Source organism: Electrophorus electricus, chromosome 1, assembly GCF_013358815.1.
Source record: "Electrophorus electricus isolate fEleEle1 chromosome 1, fEleEle1.pri, whole genome shotgun sequence".
In the NCBI taxonomy this organism is placed as follows: domain Eukaryota; kingdom Metazoa; phylum Chordata; class Actinopteri; order Gymnotiformes; family Gymnotidae; genus Electrophorus; species Electrophorus electricus.
In genome coordinates, this window is record NC_049535.1 from 1,711,702 (window position 1) to 1,730,859 (window position 19,158).

At 46.3% G+C, this 19,158-nt stretch overlaps 1 protein-coding gene across 2 annotated transcripts; it reads left to right on the forward strand.

Moving 5' to 3' along the window:
- The first annotated feature begins 749 nt into the window (after window positions 1–749).
- Window positions 750–18,391, forward strand: crispld2 (cysteine-rich secretory protein LCCL domain containing 2). Of its 2 annotated transcripts, XM_027007452.2 has the most exons (16): window positions 750–880; window positions 2,648–2,991; window positions 4,530–4,648; window positions 5,314–5,446; window positions 7,133–7,248; window positions 7,563–7,663; window positions 7,806–7,958; window positions 8,094–8,154; window positions 8,249–8,315; window positions 8,428–8,558; window positions 8,674–8,717; window positions 8,820–8,892; window positions 9,044–9,119; window positions 10,524–10,654; window positions 15,163–15,278; window positions 16,418–18,391. In XM_027007452.2, the coding sequence occupies exons 2-15, from the start codon at window positions 2,734–2,736 to the stop codon at window positions 15,239–15,241; spliced, it is 1,542 nt and encodes a 513-aa protein (XP_026863253.2). In that variant the 5' UTR covers window positions 750–880; window positions 2,648–2,733; the 3' UTR covers window positions 15,242–15,278; window positions 16,418–18,391. The 2 variants fall into 2 exon arrangements, with proteins under 2 accessions (XP_026863253.2, XP_026863254.2); XM_027007453.2 differs by lacking the exons at window positions 15,163–15,278; window positions 16,418–18,391 and adding an exon at window positions 11,654–13,396.
- The last annotated feature ends 767 nt before the right edge of the window (window positions 18,392–19,158 follow it).

Here is a 19,158-nt window from a genome sequence, read left to right on the forward strand (position 1 = left end):
GGGGCTTGGCTTTGAGTACTGTGGTTTACCCCCTTCTTTCCCCCAAGGTGTAGAAAGGGAACATGGACGTCGTGGCTGGGGGGATGGGGTATGGTGCTGTAGTTCCCTGCTCAACACGTGGAAACGCACTGGGTGACTGTGAGCAGGATTTGCCCTTCTCCATCAAACCTGAACTCCACACGAGCACTTGTCTTAGCCAGGGACTATCGAGTAATACTCTACTATGATATTGTGATGGGGAACCAGATTTCTTTTAAAAGTAAAATTCATTTGATCGCGTGTTTACTTGGCCACGGTCACAGATCATATCAGCACAGCAACTTGGAAGGATCAGCATTTTTGCTGGATAATAATTCAGTGTTTATCTTTTTTGCTAACTTTGGTTTTGTGTTGAATCTTACATCTTCACGGGTCTAATATGTATCACGATCATCTATTCAAATGAAATGACCTTGTTTTATATAGTAGCCATAAATCTCCGCAGCTGGTGTCGTAAATGGATGCATTTTCAGGATCTGGGCCCACCGCGTGCTTCAGTGGTTTACAGAGATTTTCATCCCTTGCGTTTTCATCTCGAAGTCTCTTCGTCAGAGAGCACAAGGCGTGCCAAGAACACAGCCTTCTCGAGGGCCAATGGAGGAGTGAACGGGATGAGTAGCTGGGTTTTTGTTTTTTTTACCCCACTCCTTCACCGGGGTCTCCTTCTCTATAAAAGGCACGGAGCAGTCTCCGCAGAGTCAGTGCGTGCGCAGGACTGCAGCCCAGACACAGCCACTCAAACTTGTTGACGGAAAAGGAAAATACCATCCAATACAAACTGCTGATCCTCGGGGCTTCATCCTGCTAGGAGCTTTGGAATTACTGCTGCATAAGAAGTCTGGTAAAAGAAAGTTTTATTGTTTGCATTCTTAACTTAATGGACATTAATTTATTGACACTTGGAATTTAACTGTCTAAATAAATGTTTTAATGTTATAAAGCCTCTGGCAGTGGTGTTTATTGCATTATAACATTGTTACGGTTCTTAAGTTTTTTGCTGTGGTTCCTTTTGGTGCATCTGTACGTGTGATTTTCATGTTCAGCATGTTCATCTGAGCTCTCACGCTCAAGTGGATTGTGAGTCCAGATGATGTCTACATGCGCCCAGTCAACTTTCTTAGCCAAGCTTACTTTCCAAGAGACTAACGGGGGGGTGTTCCACTAATCCGTAGGCCATGTGGTTAGTAGGTGTGTAATAAAACACTCAGGTATTTCGATGTCAGCTCCCGCACCATGCTGCTAACGAACATGCTGGAACAATTACCATGTTAATGCTTCCTTGCTTGTAAATCCTTGCGTTTCTAGTGGTGAAAAAAAGAATTGTGTGCCTAGAAAGCTGCAGGAAGGTGATGGCTGATCCTGCTATCAGCAGTGCTGTACAGGCCAGAGCTGCAGAGGCCCCAGGGGCAGGGCCACTGGATCCTGATTGGCAGTGCCTGTATGGACAGGTTACTTGCCTGGCCTTTGCCTGCCCGATCTGTCGCAAGAGTATAAAATTCGGGGGCCTTGGGCCCAGTTGGCGGTCATTGGTGAGATGAGTATTTGTGCTTGTGTTTGTTTTAAAGAGAGGGAGGGAAGGGGTGTGATGGCCAGATTTCACAGAATACTGTAGCTGGAACAGTGACCGTGTTGGCACAGTGTTGGGGGGGGGGGCGGCTCCGTCCTGTCTCTGCTCCGCTCCTCCGAGAGCTCGTCTCATTTAGGACAAGTCCTGTTGGACTGTTCAGAGGCTGTAGTTCCACTGCCTGACTGGGTCACATTAGAAGATTGACACACCTCCTTCAAACACTACTCTCAAACACACTCCTTCATGCCCCCCCCCCCCCAGCCCATTCAAACTGGCACCTCGTCACCCAGTAGCTCAGTGTCAGAGCAGAAAATGAATGAGTTTCCCCAGGAAAGCCCTATGTAGACATGAATTAAATCCCTGTAGGGGCTGTGCCGCTTCTGTCAGAGAAGACAGACAAATGGTGGGGGCGGAGATTTTGTTTGTTTAAGCAGCCTGTTATTTGGAGCAGGTTCACAATGTTATTGTTCTGGATGGGAGGGCGGTTCTAGCTGTAATGTTATCAGTGAGATTAGAGGGACGTTGGCGAGGTCTGAGATCAGATGCACTTCAGCAGTGGCAGCATGGAAGACAATGGCACCTCTTTCTCTCTCGCTGTGTGCTCTGCTGAACACGGTACCTCTCCACAGGGCAGAAATCCTTTGCTGTGCACAATGTCTCCTCACAGCAATGTCTGGCTCTTCTCAGGCTGGTGGCTGCCATACAGTGTTGGTTTTGTTTTTAATGAATGGCTTGAGTGTGTGGAGAACACATGTCTGAGTTAAGTGTACAAGCAAAAGATTCCTGGTTGTAACTGTTACTATCAGCCATCAGGATGTAATTATAATAATATCATTTAATGTAATTTTAAAAGTGGATATTACTGCTGGGTGGTATTACATTTTTGTCTTTGTAAGTACATGCTCACACTGGATGAAGCATGCAAATCCTTCTCAGTAATATATATATTTTTTTGTCATGGCTGAGCAGACGAGATCTTAAGGGTGTGACTGTAGTGCCTATTGCACAGATGGCCCTGACTCAGAGCTCCTGCTCTCTCAGTCCTTCTTCCAGCTCTGTGATCCACCATCGACCTTCACGTGAGAGTATCTCCTGCAAGGTTCCCTCCAGACCACACCCAGGCAGCCATGCGCAGAGCGCTGTCTCCTGTCCTGTTGCTACTGCTGGCTGCCAGGCTGGCTGCCAGCATCTTCTTGCCTGACTCCCTGGAGCTGAAACGCCTGCTGAGCCGCTACCAGGTCGAGCTGGAGCCCAATGCCACCGCCCCAGGGTCGTCGCCACGGCAGCGCAGGGCCATCCCGTGGGCCGATCGCGAGGAGATCCTCGCTCTCCACAACAAACTGAGAGGAGACGTCTATCCCACTGCCTCCAACATGGAGTACATGGTAAGTCAGGGTACTGCTGGATCACTGGACAGTTGAGAGCTAGCGTCAGCCTCGGATTTGTGCAGTATTCCTTTAATGTGAGAGGGTTCTGTGCCCAAGAAAGGCTGAATCCAGTCCAGTCCAGATGTGGTATGGAGTGGACTGTATCCAGCAGTAGAGCAGGGCTGGGTCACTATGTCAGCCTGTGTTTAGACTACTTTAAACAGCAGCGCTGAATTCTAAACAGACCCAACTCAGTTCCTTGGGAGCCCTGCACAGGGCCCTTTCGGGGGTGCTGAAACCCTGCTCACATACGAGGGGCAGCTCTGATATCTTCAAGGGTGGTGCACATTGGGAAGGAGAACTCGGACAGGGAGATCTACCAGCACAGCACAATCCTGCTTTACTTTAATTACAAAGCACCATGCTGAGAGGGAGAGAGGGAGAGAGATTTGTTAGGACATTGGGATCACAGCTGAAGAGGCCCAATTAGACTTATAAAGTCTGATGTGTGGTTAGTGTTTGTGTTTTGTTTGGCAAGCAGGTATTCTTTTAAATCCTCGCTCCGTAGTTTTGTTTATATTCTTGCAGGTGTTTGTATCGTTGAAGCCACAGAAGGCTCAAGAGCACAGAGTGGTTTTTAACCCTTTGCAATATAGAAGGATTTTGGTTTCCCTGTTTATAAACAGTGACAGTGTAAACAGACCAATTTAAGTCTTTCAGTTCTAGAGCTCTGTTCTGTGCAGATGAAGGGGACTAAATAGTCTACCACACTCCTTCAGAGATGTGATGGGGTCACTATCATGTTGCTTTCAAAACAGAGTGTACCTTTTAAGGCACCCCCCCCCCCCCCCCCCCCCCCCCAAATAAATAAATAAATAAATTGGATACCACTATTCCTGAACCATAGCACAATTGACCCATTGTTCAGAAAACAAAGAAAGGCATTGTGGTTAATGTAGTATAAGAATACTGGAGCTGCTCTTGTCTCATGTGCCAGGAAATCATGGAGAACTGATAGTGTTTCCTAGTGAGTGTTTCACAGTGTCTCTGTGTTTCCTAGTGAGTGTTTCACAGGGTGATGATCAGTAGAGGGAGCCTGTGGTCGTTTGCTTCGTTCCGAGTCCCCCGCAGACCCTGGTCCTCGTGTGTGTGTGTGTGTGTAAATGTGCATATGTGTTTATGTTTAAATATTGGAAATTTACTGAGGAGCTACAGGGATCCCTTCAGCACTGTGTGTGTGTGTGTATTTGTGTACATGAGGTGGAAACCTGCTCCCTTTTCCTTTCAGGTGGAGAAATAAGACAGAAATGTGTTTCGTTTTCCCTGATTGTGGAGGATTTACAGTGGACAGGAGCCAAGCTCTGATGTCTGTACTGGGATAGTGTGTTTTTCTGTTGGGCCAGATTCCCATTCAAATTATGATGGCAGCTTTAGTAGGGTGAAATTAATGATTTGGTCTTAAGTTTTTGCATTATTATAGGTGTAAAGCACTGTAAGATTGTACTGAATGTTTCAGCTCTCTCTCTCTCTCTCTCTCTCTGTGTGTGTTTGCGTAGGTATGGGATGATGAATTGGAACGCTCAGCTACACACTGGGCTGAAGAGTGCCAGTGGGAACATGGGCCAAAAGATCTGCTCATGTCCATTGGGCAGAACCTGGCCGTGCACTGGGGCAGGTACAAAACACACATACAGATGCCAGCATATGGCATGTGGATCACCACATGACCATAAAGATACATTTACTGTGACTGGAGAATATTTAATAATGTTCTGATATACTCTACGTTTAAACCACAAAGGCTGTGAATGTGAGTATTTACCTAGGCTTGTACCAGATTTAGCTCATGGTCCACCATCTGTTCTATAACTACCTCTATAAGGGTACTATGTGTGTGTGTTGTGGGTAGGGTGCAAATGAATGTCATCCTCTACACACACTAGCCCTTTGTGATTAGCAGAAGCCATCTTTCTCTGTCTGTCTTGTCTGTCTCTCTCTCACCACCTCTCCAAGTCTAGAGCAGGTGTTATTCCGGGACTCTGCTCTCCTTCCCATCACTGCTCTCTGTCTTCTGATGCCAGCAAAAAAGCCCCTCCCCTTCCCCCAGCTTTTGGTCGTGTAGAGCAATGTTTACAGTGAGCAAGTGTATCTGATTGGTCAGGGGACATGCAGCCTTCACACTTCAGAAATAATTCAGGACGAGGACAGGGTGCTAACTCTCTGTTTAAAGTCTAAATAAAAGCTTTCTGTTTCCAGGCAGGCTGTTTGTGCGTGTCTGCCGCTTCGCACCAGGTCCTGGAGCTATTCGACTGTTGACTGATCCTGTACCCCTCCCAACAGGTACCGCTCCCCTGCTTACCATGTCCAGGCCTGGTACGATGAGGTGAAGGACTACACCTACCCTTACCCATACGAGTGCATCCCCTGGTGCCCAGAACGCTGCTCCGGACCCATGTGTACCCACTACACACAGGTGAGAGAGAGAGAGAGAGAGAGAGAGAGAGAGTTCGTTCACCAATGGTATGAATAACAAATCCCAGATGAGGAAGCAGTCATTTGTCTTCAGTCTATGGACAGTGCCCCTGTTGGATTTGTGCAGGCAGTTCAGCAGGGAGCATGTGTTAGGCATACTGTGACCTCCCCTCACATGCACCCTAACCTGCAGCATGTGTGCACACAGGTGTCCAGGGGCCCTTTTAAAAACATGTGCTAGTAGTGTCCATCTGAGAGAGCACAGAGAGAAACAGAAAGCTAAGTGTGAGCAAGAACAGGAACGTCGATGTGGCTCTGCAGGAACACGGATATATAAACTCTGTTATTAATTTATTGTTATTAATCCCATTTGGAAAAAGGAGTGAAGACGTTTCATTTTTCTGCTCTTCAATAGTATCAGATATGTGTCTTTTTGAGAGGTCTAACTGCATGGAGTAGGCAGAGGGAGGAAAGGGGAGAGAGAGAGAGAGAGACACTCAGAGAGGATGAGAACTGGTGATGAGTCCTCACAGACTTTATTTAACAGCCAGGGTAAATTTGGGAAAACACTCTCATTTGAAACTAGGTCAAGGTCTCTGGAAGCCATTGCCAGACTCCTGTATCATTTTACTTATTTGACTGGGATTCCTTTGTAGATGTGGAGGGCGAGGGATCCCTGCCTACTGCCCTTACAGTGGTGCAGCCTGTGTGTGTGTGTGTGTGTGTGTGTGTGTGTGTGTGTGTGTGTGTGTGTGTATATGGGGGGAGGGGTCGGTCCTGCCCAGCTATTTTCTTAGTGTCAGTTGTTTCTGTGAGGATCAGGAGGGGGGGGCAAGGGTTGCTGAATCACCATCCCAAGGCCGACATTGCTGTGGCCTCTTCCTGGCCTTAGTACAGGAAGTGCATTCCAGAGAGCGAGGGAGAGACTCTTTTTAGCCCTTTAGCTGTGTGGGGCTGGTTGCAGGCCTGATTTACTGTTTAGCTGTAAGTGTGGGAGAATGCCCTGAGTAAGCACCTTCCATTCATTTAACAGTCAAGTAGCCCTGGTGCAGTCTGGGTGCACTCAATGAACTCCTCGCTGCCCAGAACAGCCAGAGGCCTGCATGCGAGCGCCACTTTAATGTTGTAAAGCACTAGGAGAACTGTAGACATTCGCAGAGACTGAACCTGCTCACACTTGAAGTGCAGCTACGGCTGCTATGGGTGAAAGAGGCATGCTAAACCCCACGAGTAAGAGGGCGGAGACCCTTCAGATGGAGATGAGCACACAGACGAGTCTGTCTTCTTGCCTCAGCGTAAGAATTCGACTCTGGTTGCAGTTCCAGTAGACCACGGCTCCCTGTGGAGAGAGTTTTGGTGAAAATCTTCATCTCCATGGGGAATATTTTGGTTTTAGTTTTCCGATGTGTAGCCTGAAAATAGCTTGAAATCCTGGCATCCCAAGTCCCAGAAAGCCAGGAAGCTGCTAAAGAAATGCCAGGAAACGTGTGTGTGTGTGTGTGTGTGTGTGTGTGTGTGTGTGTGTGTGTGTGTGTGTGTGTGTGTGTGTGTGTGTGTGTGTGTGTGTGTGTGTGTGTGTGTGTGTGTGTGTGTCTCAGCACAGTATTGGCACATCCACCCACATCACTGTCTGCTTGCCTGTGTGAATGGCTGTAGTAACAGAACGGATGCCTCTGCTTGGTTGCAGTTGGTGTGGGCCACCACGAGTCGCGTGGGCTGCGCTGTCCACATATGCCCACGCATGAGCGTGTGGGGTGAGATCTGGGAGAACTCAGTCTACCTCGTGTGCAACTATTCACCCAAGTAAGACTCCGGCTGTCATCTGCCTACTTAATTATCAGAACAGACTGGGTAATCCAAGGCTCTTTGTTGGCTGAAGAATCCTTTGCTAAGCACTGGTGAAAACCATAACAAAGTTCCATCTGTTGGAAAAGAATTTGACATAGGAAAAAAAAAATAGCACAGTGTGTGTCACTTTTTCAGATTTTCCTAATGATTTAATTGCTGGCAGCATATATTTTTTGGGGGGCGGGGGCTTCTACAAAGAGCTTGTAAAACAAGTGGCATGTTGAGAGCTAGGTTGTAGCTGGTGCTAACCCCACTGCGACCTCCACCAGGGGTAACTGGATCGGGGAGGCCCCTTACCAGCCTGGACGCCCCTGCTCCCAGTGCCCGCCCAGCTACGGAGGCGGTTGCCGAGACAACCTCTGCTACAAGGGTAAGCATCTATTCATGAGATGACAATTGCCCATAATTCAGCGTGCTCTAATGATTGTGAATTAAGGATCCGTGGCACATTGGCAGTGAGTGAGAGATGATGATGACTCCAGGTGATTAACATGGTTGCGACTTGCTTACAGGAGACCCAGAGCGCCATGAGACTCCAGAGATGAATGAGGTTGAGAGGCCACAGCTGCCTGTGCCTCAGACCACCCCAGCCAAGCCCGTCACCAGGCCTAAAAGCAAGCCCAAAAAACCCCTCTCACCCAAGGTCACACGCACCAATTTCCTGGGTACATGTTTCTTAAGATTCCTGTATACATGTACAGAGTTAATACTGGAATACAGTTTGGTGGCACCAAAGGTGTCTGTGGCTTTACTGTAGTCATGTGACCTTGGGCCCCTGCTGTATCATCTCTTCCCTACAGCTCAGAATATCAGGTGTGAGACCAGAATGAGGGACAAGTGCAAAGGAGTCACTTGCAGCAGGTCAGTAGAGCTTCATGACAACCTTTCCGGAGGTTCAGCGTGGAACTGTGTAGATCTCGTAGTGAAAGACCCTGTGGTGTGTGTGTTTATTCAGATACAACTGCCCAGCCAACTGTGCCAACAACAGAGCAAAAGTCTGGGGAACGTCGTACTATGATGTGGTAAAGTCACCTCCCTTTCGCTTGTGTGTGGTCCAAACGCTATTTCACAAAAAGCTTCTTTTTTTTTTTTTTTTCTTTGCGAAGATGCATTTTAAAATTTACATTCTTACAGCAATCAAGCATCTGCCGTGCGGCAGTCCACCATGGGGTCATAGACAACACTGGAGGTCTGGTGGATATCACAAGACAAGACAACTTTCCGTTCTTTGTTAAAGCAACAAAGAATGGTGTGGAGTCCCTCAGGTATGCCGTGTTTTCAGATGTGGCTTTATGATGTCTGTGAACAGAGCGGTCTTTGACACCTCTCTCTCTCGCTCTCTAAAAACCCCTAAATTACTTTTGTAATTTCCCTTCACAGTAAATATAAAACTGCCAATGCATTTATGGTGGCAAAAGTTCATAGTAAGTAAATCTGATTTTCTCATGAACTAGATGCATGTGTTATTGAAATGGCTGTATGGTGAAGGTGTGAGTGTAAGACAACAACGTTCTTCCCCCCCACAGTAGCATCAGTAGACTGTTATACTACTGTTGCTGAGATTTGCCCTTTCAGGAGCACCTCCTCCCACTGCCCCAGGTACTGCCCTCTTTTCTCACACACGCACGCGCGTGCGCACACAGACCAAATCTGGTATATTCTCACTCATCTCAGTACACATGTTCATAACAGAAGTGCTCTGTAAGTGTTCTTCTCTGTATTTACGTTCCCATGTTCCTGTCCTTTTCAGGGTCGACTGCCCAGCCAACTGCAAGAACGAGCCGTCGTACTGGGCTCCAGTGATTGGCTCCAATATCTACGCTGATGTGAGTAGCTGCTCCTCCTGCCTGGTGGGGGTTTTATCGTGCGTGGCTCATGTGGCTCATCAGTGTGTTCTGGTGGGCTTGGTTCTGGTAAAGGCAAACCCACAGGTTGTTGGTGGCTGGTGAGGTCATGCTGAGCAAGTCATGAACTGAGGCTCCACCCACACGCACACCTGGCCGAGTTTTCAGACTGTGCCCTTTTCCTTCCTGAGCGGTTCTGCGGTTCTTTCCTTTTTCATTGGAATAAAGCACTGAAAGCTTGGAAGTTCCATGTTGACAGCTTTTGTGTTCTTGCTGTTTGTCATCATTGAGTCAGCTGTAAAGCTGTGTAAAGTGGCTGATGATCTAATCCAGTCTGTGAAATTAATTCAGTCAAAAATCACCACGACAGCTGTCTCCTATCCTTAGTCTCCTGGTGCCTCACCTAAAGTCTGTGGATCTTCGTCTCGTGTGCCCCACGCCTGTGCCTGCACTCAGATGAACTTGGTGCCATTTGGCTTGGCCTTCACATTCCACTATAAAAATCTTGCACCTTCCAGCTGGCCTCAGATCAGAGATCCCTCCAGGGACTCCAGCAAAACTCATTAATTCTCGTTACTGTGTGACCTGGAACCTGCACTTGATGAAGGTGACCATTATGAAAGAGCCCTGACTTTAGTGTGTCTGCTCAAAGACTATGGTATTGATATAGTGTAAGCACTTGGATGTGGAGGAAGTTTCACCCCGTTGGTGCTTCAAGTGGTCGTGTTTTGGAGGAGGGTGTTGCGGCAGCAAAGCCCGCAGTGCGTAGTGCATGAAGGTTCTGGACTGGCGGGAGCAGAGACGAATGACGCCTCCTCCAGGCTGGAGATAATGGGCCGATCCCTGCTTCAGGCTCCTGAGCAGGGCCGCCAGGCTGGTGCGGCGATTGACCCAGATCTGGTCCTACATTGCAATCCTGTGCGGTGATGTCATTGGTCTGGGTTTCCTAGGCTGAGATCATGTATTTAGCCTCTGGAATCACTGTTGAGTTGGCACTGAGATTCAGGGACACGGTGGTTCTGTTGGGCTTTTGTGTGCATGTTTAGATCATGGGTTTAGCCTTTAGCAGATGTGTGCACACCTGCATGTAGTGTGTATAAGTTCAAGTTAGTTTTAAAAGTAAGGTCACTTACTTGATTACACTAATTAATTCCTCCTGCTGACTTGAGCTACTTAGGCAGTTGGACCAAAACTCCTGAGCAGGACTTTGGCTGTCTGAGCATTGGTGGTTCACTTCTGAATGTGTCTATTTAATAAAACCACTAGCATGAAGGTCAGTGGAACCTCAGCCAGTGTAATGGAACTGCTGATGACAGTGGCACTGGGAGAGACTGAATGAGAGAGCAGCATGACTGACAGAAACCCTTTTTGTGTCCCTGTGTACAGAACTCCAGTATCTGCCGGGCAGCAATCCACGCTGGGGTGATCAAAGCCACTGGAGGCTCTGTGGACATTTTGGCTCTGGATAAGAGGAAGAGCTATGCTGGAAGTCTGAAGAATGGCATTCAGTCCGAGAGGTATTTGAAACTCTCCTCTCTCCTCTTCTCTTCCCTCCTCTCGCCTCCCCTCCCCTCAAGTAATGGAGTCCGGTTTGTCAGATCCCTGGGCTGGGCTGCACCGAGAGCCAAGTGTGTCTGTAGCACGTTAGCGGTCTCTGAGTAATGGGTTGGCATTCTCAGGGTGAATGGACCACACATATACACTCTTTGCTTACTCTAGGCCAGCACTTCAACGGCGAAGTGCTGTGTGAGCAGGGTCGGCTCCTGCCCAATGAAATCTGACGCTGGGTCCCGATATTCTCTCCCTCTCAGCTCGGGGTGCCTGCTGGGTAGCGATCTTGACCCAGCAAACTGAACTGGGGTCTCTCTGGATAGCCTCTGCTCTGGTCACCTGCGTCAGGCTGTTGACACGAAGCAATCTCTCGGGAATAAGGGGCACCCGCTCACATGAACCGTGCCTTATTAACAAGAAAATAATCGCACGCTTTCTCATTAGTGGCAAGTGGAAAGCTCTGTGAGCTGACTCAGTGTTTCTCCGCTGCCGATAACCAAGGCCAATCTGAAGACAAAGCCCCCCCGTTCTCCAGCATGGCCCAGTCTGAAGGCCACACCACTGATGGATGAACAGCAAAGCTGCCATGCCAAGCACAACAGCCAATAGTGGTTGTTGGAAGTAGGTCGATTACTTGGAATGGGATCACCACACCAACAATAAGACAGAGTCTGAGTTTCCACATCCCCCCCTTTGAGTTCCCTGTGATTAGTCCGTGAAAGGGAGCAACTCAACTTGATTACATGGCATCGAGTTTACTCAGTTAGCCTATAAAGTCAGCACTGGCCAGTAAGGTGCTAGAACAGGAATAAATGAACATCATGTATTTCTTCATACCTCCTCACACACTGTTGATATTTCCTTTCATCACAAATGTGATGATAATAGCACTTTCTTCTCTAGCCGCTGTCCTCTATAGTCCAGAGACGACCTTTGTGACCTTTCTCTCATTTTGCCCTCTTTAGTAAAGCCCAGACAGAGGGAGGCTCCTTCCGTGCCTTCACTGTTCGAGTGTGAAACATCTGCGTGTGCAGGGCCTCTGCTCAGTGCTCCAGGGGCCGTAAGGTCCCACTCTGGAAGGGCAGAACACACCAGCCCATTCCAGACCTTGGCAACCTCGTCCCTCTCTATCAGGCCAGGAAGAAAAAGCCGCCACACTTATCCATCCGATGTCCTCCCTCTGTGCCGGTTGAAACCAGAGAGGGTCACCTACTTTCCCATTTCTGCATTGTTGATTCCTTCATTTCTGTTTGGACACCACACGCAGCACATTGAGTGTGGCACAAAAGACAATTTCACAAGAATGCTGCTTGTGTATGTAGTCATTTCCTAATCAGATTAGTCAAACTATTTTCTTTATCTTTTTCAGTGTGTTTTTTTTTAAATAGTTTGATCTCGTACACCGGAATGTATATTGATCACACTGTATGTAATCATTTTGTACAGTTTTTCTGTAGGTGATATTTTTCCCATCCCTGCCATTTCCATTTTGTGCTTGTGCTGTGCATTTCAGCTTGGCTTTGCGCTGTTTCTGTGTGTATGAGCATGCTGCATTCATATAATGGAGCACAGCGAGCCATGCTGCTTAGTGTCTGGGGGACCATCGCTACTCCGACTCCGTGGACAGATTCCCTGGAGCTGGGGGGTGTCTGATCCTCCAGCCAAAAGAGAGTCTGCATGCAGAATGCCTTTGAGCCTTCCAGTGTCAGTGACATGTAGACGTTTCAGTGAAGGTGTGAAAACAGTGAGGCAATGCTCAGTCCCAAGATCAACCGGACCCACAGGGTACATGTGCACGTGGTGCTCTGGGTGAGCTAGAAAAGCCATCACCTCGCTGTTCCTTATTTATTAGAACTCCTTGTTGGACCAAGCCCACATTCTTTGGAACAGTACCGATTATTTATGAATGCAACACGGGTTGGTGCCCAGCTAAGAGAGTCAAATGTCCACTGCATATATAAGCCATTAACACATGGCTGTTAAGAACATGTTCACCAGGAGTTTAGTTTAGATTATGGTTCATGCATTTGGGAATGATTTGGAAACTACATAGCTGATGCAGAACCTGGATCTGTATACAGTAAGCCACTCTTCCACTGCCCTGTAATGAAAAAGATCCTTACCCCAGAAGCAAGCGGATGAAGAGACGCTGGCTGTCTCAAGTCCTCACCCTAATATGATGTTATTTTTTTAGATGGACTATGTTACAATCTAAACCAAACATTTGGGGCTCTGGTGACTTTGTAAATGTTGCCTTCTGTCTCTCATTAGGGCCATGCAACAGCATAATTTAACTACCACTTATAAAGCTCTTGCTACTTTTGCGCTCTCTCTCGCTCTCTCTCGCTCTCTCGCTCTCTCTCTCTCTCTCTCTCTCTCTCTCTCTCTCTCTCTTGCTTTCTCTCCCTCTTTTTCTGTCTCTCCCTGACTCACTCTCTCTCTTCCAGGGCTACCTCAGTCTTGCTATACTGTTAGGTTTACTTACATGGGGTTTTTAGAGAAATCTATTTTTTTGTACAGTTTTTGACAGTTTTGTGTAAATATTTTGAAATCTTTTTTTTTTTTTAATAGCTGTGGATATTTTTAAAAAAAGATAATGTTTTGTCTTTTTGTTCCATATTTCCTTCATTAAAATTTCATCACATCTAAAAAGAAAAGCTGCAACTTAAATGTTCATTTATTTGAGATTAAACCTTAAAAAGCTCCAACAGTACTTCAGACCTCAATCATTTATCCGCTAGAAACTCTTTGGCCACAAAACGAAACAAAACCTAAGAAACAACACGAAGCTGACATTATCTTGGCTCATTATCTGATACTTTATCTTGAGATTCACAAGGAGTTTCAAATACATGGCTGACACTGTTCTGGGTTCAGAGGTTGCAAAGTCTTGCCATGTCACACACTAAATCATGGGATTAAGCTAAGGACTTGGCTAAGGACTTTGGTGTAAATGGGGTCTTGGATCAAACAAACAAACAAACACATGAACAAAGATTTAAATGAAGCCAAAGCAGGATTTGGTGGCGTGAGTGATCTCAGTAACACAGCAGCACATGTCTGTAGGTGCTGATGAGCTCTATAAAACAAAGCGCTATGTAAATCAGGCTTAGAACCTCTTGAGAATGTTACTGCTGATTTTATGTGTACAGTTTGGCCTCAGTGGGCTTTTCTTCCTGATCTCACACGCAGGAGAGAGAGCAAGACCAAATGATCCGCGGTGGCAGGAAAGTTATCTAATATACCAAACAAAACCTCGGGGATCCATAAAGCCAAAGGATTTCTGCCTTGCTGCACATCTGTGTTTATGAAAGCGCCACTATCCGGAGATCCTGTGGAGAACTTTAAAGTTTCATGGCTGTGAGAACCAGAAGAAGAAGTGGTAATGGGACTATTCCTGTTGTAATGACAAATTGGTTTCTGATTGATGCAGAACCTGTGTGTAGAGGCAGGGTGTCCTACGGGCCACTGTTAGAGGCGTGCTTTTATTTTGGTACTCGGATACATAGCCGAATGTGCTATGGTCCTATATCTGTTTGATCTGGATGTCTTCAGTGGTTCCCTGTCTTCACCATCCTAATAACGGAAGTATAGAAGATAACGCGCGGTTTTCTTGAGAGGTAATGAACATGCTTTGGTGAATTTAATGGGAGCCATAACATCACAGGTTTTAGATCCAGTTTGCAAAAAGCTAAGCTGTCTGACTTCCTCTACGCACCTTCCTAATTATAATCCCGCTCCCTTTACATCTCATTATCAGCATGTGTCCCCAAGATGGAAGTGATTGGCAGGGTATAACCCCGCCCCCATGCATCTCATTTTTAGTGTGTGTCCCCAGGCTGGAAGTGACTGGCAGAAGTATAGTACAGGGCCATCGGGTGAGAGATGACCTTCACACAGCCCTGCCTGCTGTCAGCAGCTTGTGTTCAGACTGAAGTTAATGGGTCACCAAGCTGCTGTGGGCATTTCCTCACGTTCTTCTGCACAGCGTTCCCTCTGCGTGCATCTCTGTCTCCACGATGGTGGCAGTGCTATTCTGTGCTGCTGCTTAACTGGGATTCTTGTGGCCTGCATGCGTTGTGAAGCATGCTACTCAATGGGGCTTGAGGGACCTTCTGGCCGTCGATAGAAGGGTATCGTGTGATTCTCAGATTACACAAGCCCTGCTGAAGGTTCTGCTCAGTTGAATGACCTCCTGTTTTATTTTTTTTGCACTCAGAATGCCCTGCTTGTTGGTTCAGCCCAAATCTCAGACAGCCGTGTTCAGGCAGCAGAAAACTAAGGCCCAGATGCTCATTAAGGCAAACACAATTTGATTGTTCTTTTTGGACCGTGCTCATGACATCTCAGCACATGTGCCAAGTGACTCATATGTTTCTGTTAATCACAACTGCCTTCTCTCTCTCGGTTCAGCATTCACTGCGTTTTACACTGGAAACTTTTTTTTTTCTTTCTCTTTTTGTCTGTGTTTCAGAAACCCAGAGCTGCGTAAAATAAACAACGGGACCGTCTGTGGCACGAGGCTACTCATTGGCCTTGCACGTCAGCAGTAGGCCGTGTGATGAATAACCAGCAGGGCAGATGCTTCATGTAAAGGAGGGTGGGGGGGATGCATATCCCAAAAGATGGGGTGGATTAGAGTCAGATGCTGGGTGGGGGGTGAAAGTTGGATTAGCATCTGTTTGCAGGACGTCCAGCACAGAGGGAAATGAGGGGGTACGCCTCCCCAGAGTGTGCTGGAGCAAGGAGCCATGGCACCAACACCAAAACAAAGTCCAGACTGCTGATATAAATTAAAATGATAAATTAACACGTCAGATTATGTAAGTTTCGAACTCGTTTGTTTTTCCACTTTCAGCACTGATTGCAGGGCTAGTTGGGGGTGTTTGGTCAATGTCTGCTATCTGGGAGGAGCCATTTCATGGAAAAGAATGAGTAAGAAGAGAACATTGTTAAGTGACCAGGACAGATGGTGGAAGATGACAGTGGATCAAGGAGAGTTGGAGGAGAGGCTATACAGGACCTGGGAAGGTGGAAGTGTAGATGAGCAGATGGAGGAGGATGAGGGTTAATGGAAGTTCAGAGGCTTCTTCTCACATTCTGAGTCACCATCTCTGGATCACAGGCAGTACACAACAGCATCGCACAGCACACAGGCACATGTTATAATGATGTGTATATTCTGCGAAAGGTAAATAGACAGACAGCGTTAGGTGTTTGTGTGAAACAGTGGCCCCATGATTTCTAGGGTTCTTGTCAGAATGCACAGGCTGTTCTGAAGCTCTCCTGGGGTGGTTTGGCCTCAGTGTTATCCATCACAGAGTGCTAGTGGACTAAAGCAGCACCTCAGAAGAGATATGCATCACTTTCAGCGCAGCTGCCAAAGCAATCCAGCACTTTGGCAAGTGGTGCTCTGCATCAGCCACTTCTGTGATATGGATAGGGACTGAATTAGTCCAATTAGTTTAATTTAACACAGGCCATCATTCTTGGCATTAGCTTTCAAATGGCAGAGTCTCTTATGAACTGATATGAATAATGGAAAAAACTTTATGTATATATTATGTATAGTAACATGCAATAAGCATATTTACTTATATACTTATTGCATGTTACTATATAAGTATATTTACTTATGAAGTCGTTAAGTGTATAATTACAGCAAATGCCATAATTAAAGAACATTAAATTGCCTTCATTCTCTGTGTCTGTCAAACGTTTATTACCAGATTGCAGTGAAGGGGTCGAGGCCAACGAGGAGTTGGAGCTCAGAGTCTCCAGGGGGCCTTGTGCACTGTCCAATAACACGAGAGCAGAGGAAATGGAATAGCAGCCATAAATCACCTGAGGTCTGGGAATGCTATCAGGACAGCACCGCAGAGACCCCACCGTGTGTACCACACACGGTGAGACATGGAGGTCAGCTCACTCAGCACCTATACAACGGTTCGGAGCTCTCGACATGTCTGAATACGATGAGTCGTCTTCTGAATCAATGCACGATGTGGCTTGTTGTGGGAAGATGGATTGTATAATTAATTCAAGTGCCTGTTCTAACGCTTCAGCCTGATGCATGCTAGATGCCAAAATGCTCAAAACATGTTTACTCACACACAGATGGGGCAAAGCAAATGTTTGTCTGAGTACAGCTCGAAGGACTCCTCGTGTAGGTTTATGAACGGCGGAGTTAAATGGACATGCAGACACTCTGCTGGGTTTTCAGCTGTATAATCATGTACAACCAGCCCACAGAAGAAAACCCTAACTCAGAGATGATGTTAAAACAAAGAAGATGTCAGTCTGTTTTGTGTTCCTTGTCATCTTGGGAGGCAAAACAGGCTCGTTTTTTACTTGCTGTTCCACTCCTGGAGCTTGATGCAGTGTGGAGACGACGACAACGACAGCGGAAGTAGTCAAATACTGTCGAGGAAATGAAAGCGATCTCTGCGAGTCAACCCTAAGATGTCCCACAGTACAACCAGGCCAGCATGACATGGTATCGCAAAGTCATGGTTAAACCTTTTCTGTGATAAATTTCCTTGCTGGGATGAGACAGGAGTGACCCTGAGGAGCTCTCAGACATCCATGTTCTAGACACTCGTGATTGATTGTGTTGAGTAACTGACTTCAACAGCCTACCAAACTGTTCTGTTTTATGAAGAGTGCCAGTTCTGTTGGAAGTGGCACAGACCAGTGAATGTGTAGACCAACCAGTGAATGTTGAGCAGGTTGCTCTACTGAGCAGGTAAAACCTGGTGCTGTGGGCTGTTCCAACTCTCACCATCTCCTGTGTACATGTGAATAGCCTCTAACATCAGTGCTAGTTAATAGTAAACATCATCAGTCACTGGCTACACTATTTGAATTTCATGTACAGAAAATATTATGAATTTACTATTCATTAGAATTATTTATAAAGTACATTTTAAAGTATGTTTTAAGTACTTTTTTATTGCACAGGTTTGCTAAACAGATAAAGAAACTGAAAGGTCTCAGATCTGGAGTAGCTCAGTAGATAAACAGAAGAGGAAACGTCCTCGGGTAAACTTCAGAGATGTATACGTACACGTGGCAATTTGACGTTTTGTTTTGAAGTGGCGTGTGATGGATGGCTGGTCTTTTATTGCTGCCATATGTTCTGAAGCGTTCTGAGGTTAAGCTCCGAGATGGGAGGACTCCGATTGCTCAGCTACTGTGCAGAGCTTCTTTAGGAGCCGGACTTGCACTGCTATCTGGACCCATGTATTTGTAAAGCTGCTTTGTGATGTGTGTTGTAAAAAGTGCTTTATTAAAAATTTGACTTTGGTATGTTAGAATAGGGTTTTCTCACCATGATAATCATGTACGCCATTATACACGCACCTCTGACATGATGTGATATTTTAATCTAAACAAGTCAACATATTGAACGTCCTTACTGATAACAGATGAACTGTGGGGGAAGATCCTTGCCCACCTTTCTGAAAATGTGACACCGTGGATTCACCAGTTTGCACTGTTTTTGCTTGATGTGTGCTACCTGAAGGACGCCAGAGTTACAGCAGGACAACAAAGAAGGAATATGTAAACAATGCTAGGCAACAGTTTCACCTGGGCGGACAGGACTGTCCTGAGGGAGCTTGGGCTGGGCGCTGTTGTGGAATTTTGAACAAACAGCAAGTCAGACGTGATTAAGAGAGTAATTTAATAAGAAAAAGAATAAAATAAATGTTTGGCTCTCCTCAGGTAGGGAGCCCCGAGTATACAAAACCGTGGCTAGTTATACTACTCCTGTGCTGTCTTTAACCAATCATCTTTTCTTAAGCATCTTTTCTTTCCTTTGTTGCTGTGGCTATAAGCCAATCAGCTCTCGGCTTGGTTTTTTCCACAAACCAACCCAAACTGACTCCAAACAGTGTGGGTTGTGTGTCAAGTTGACCTTGATGTTAACAGTTCCTGATGCATGTTCAACTTAATCAGCAACAGGCGGATACAAATGTGCAGACAACATTATTCATTTGGCAACAGAAGGATCAGCATGATTATATATGAATCACATAATACATAGTTTCGTAACATTTTCCATCACATTTCCCCCCTTTGATTCTTATACAATCATTTGTTAATTATCAGAGAATACAGTGTGCAGGTACAGGGTGTTATCCTCATCCAGGTCCTCTTTAGTGACCTGAATAAATTGGTATCTGGTATCCATATTCATGCGAATAGTATTAAGCATACATTGACATAACAAGGGTCCACAACATATAATCAAGGCAAGTAGTAAAATGGATGGGAGAATCATAATTACAATACTTTTCCACATTGAGAATAGAGTTCCCTGTTTCCAGTCCCAAGGTCTCACTCCGGCTTCTTCAGCACGAAGTTGGTCAGCAATCTTACTCATGTGGTCCAAGGGCATGGAGATATTACCTCCAGGTGCATCACTGGGCGGTATGTACGTGCAACAATGGTCGCCTATCATCGAGCA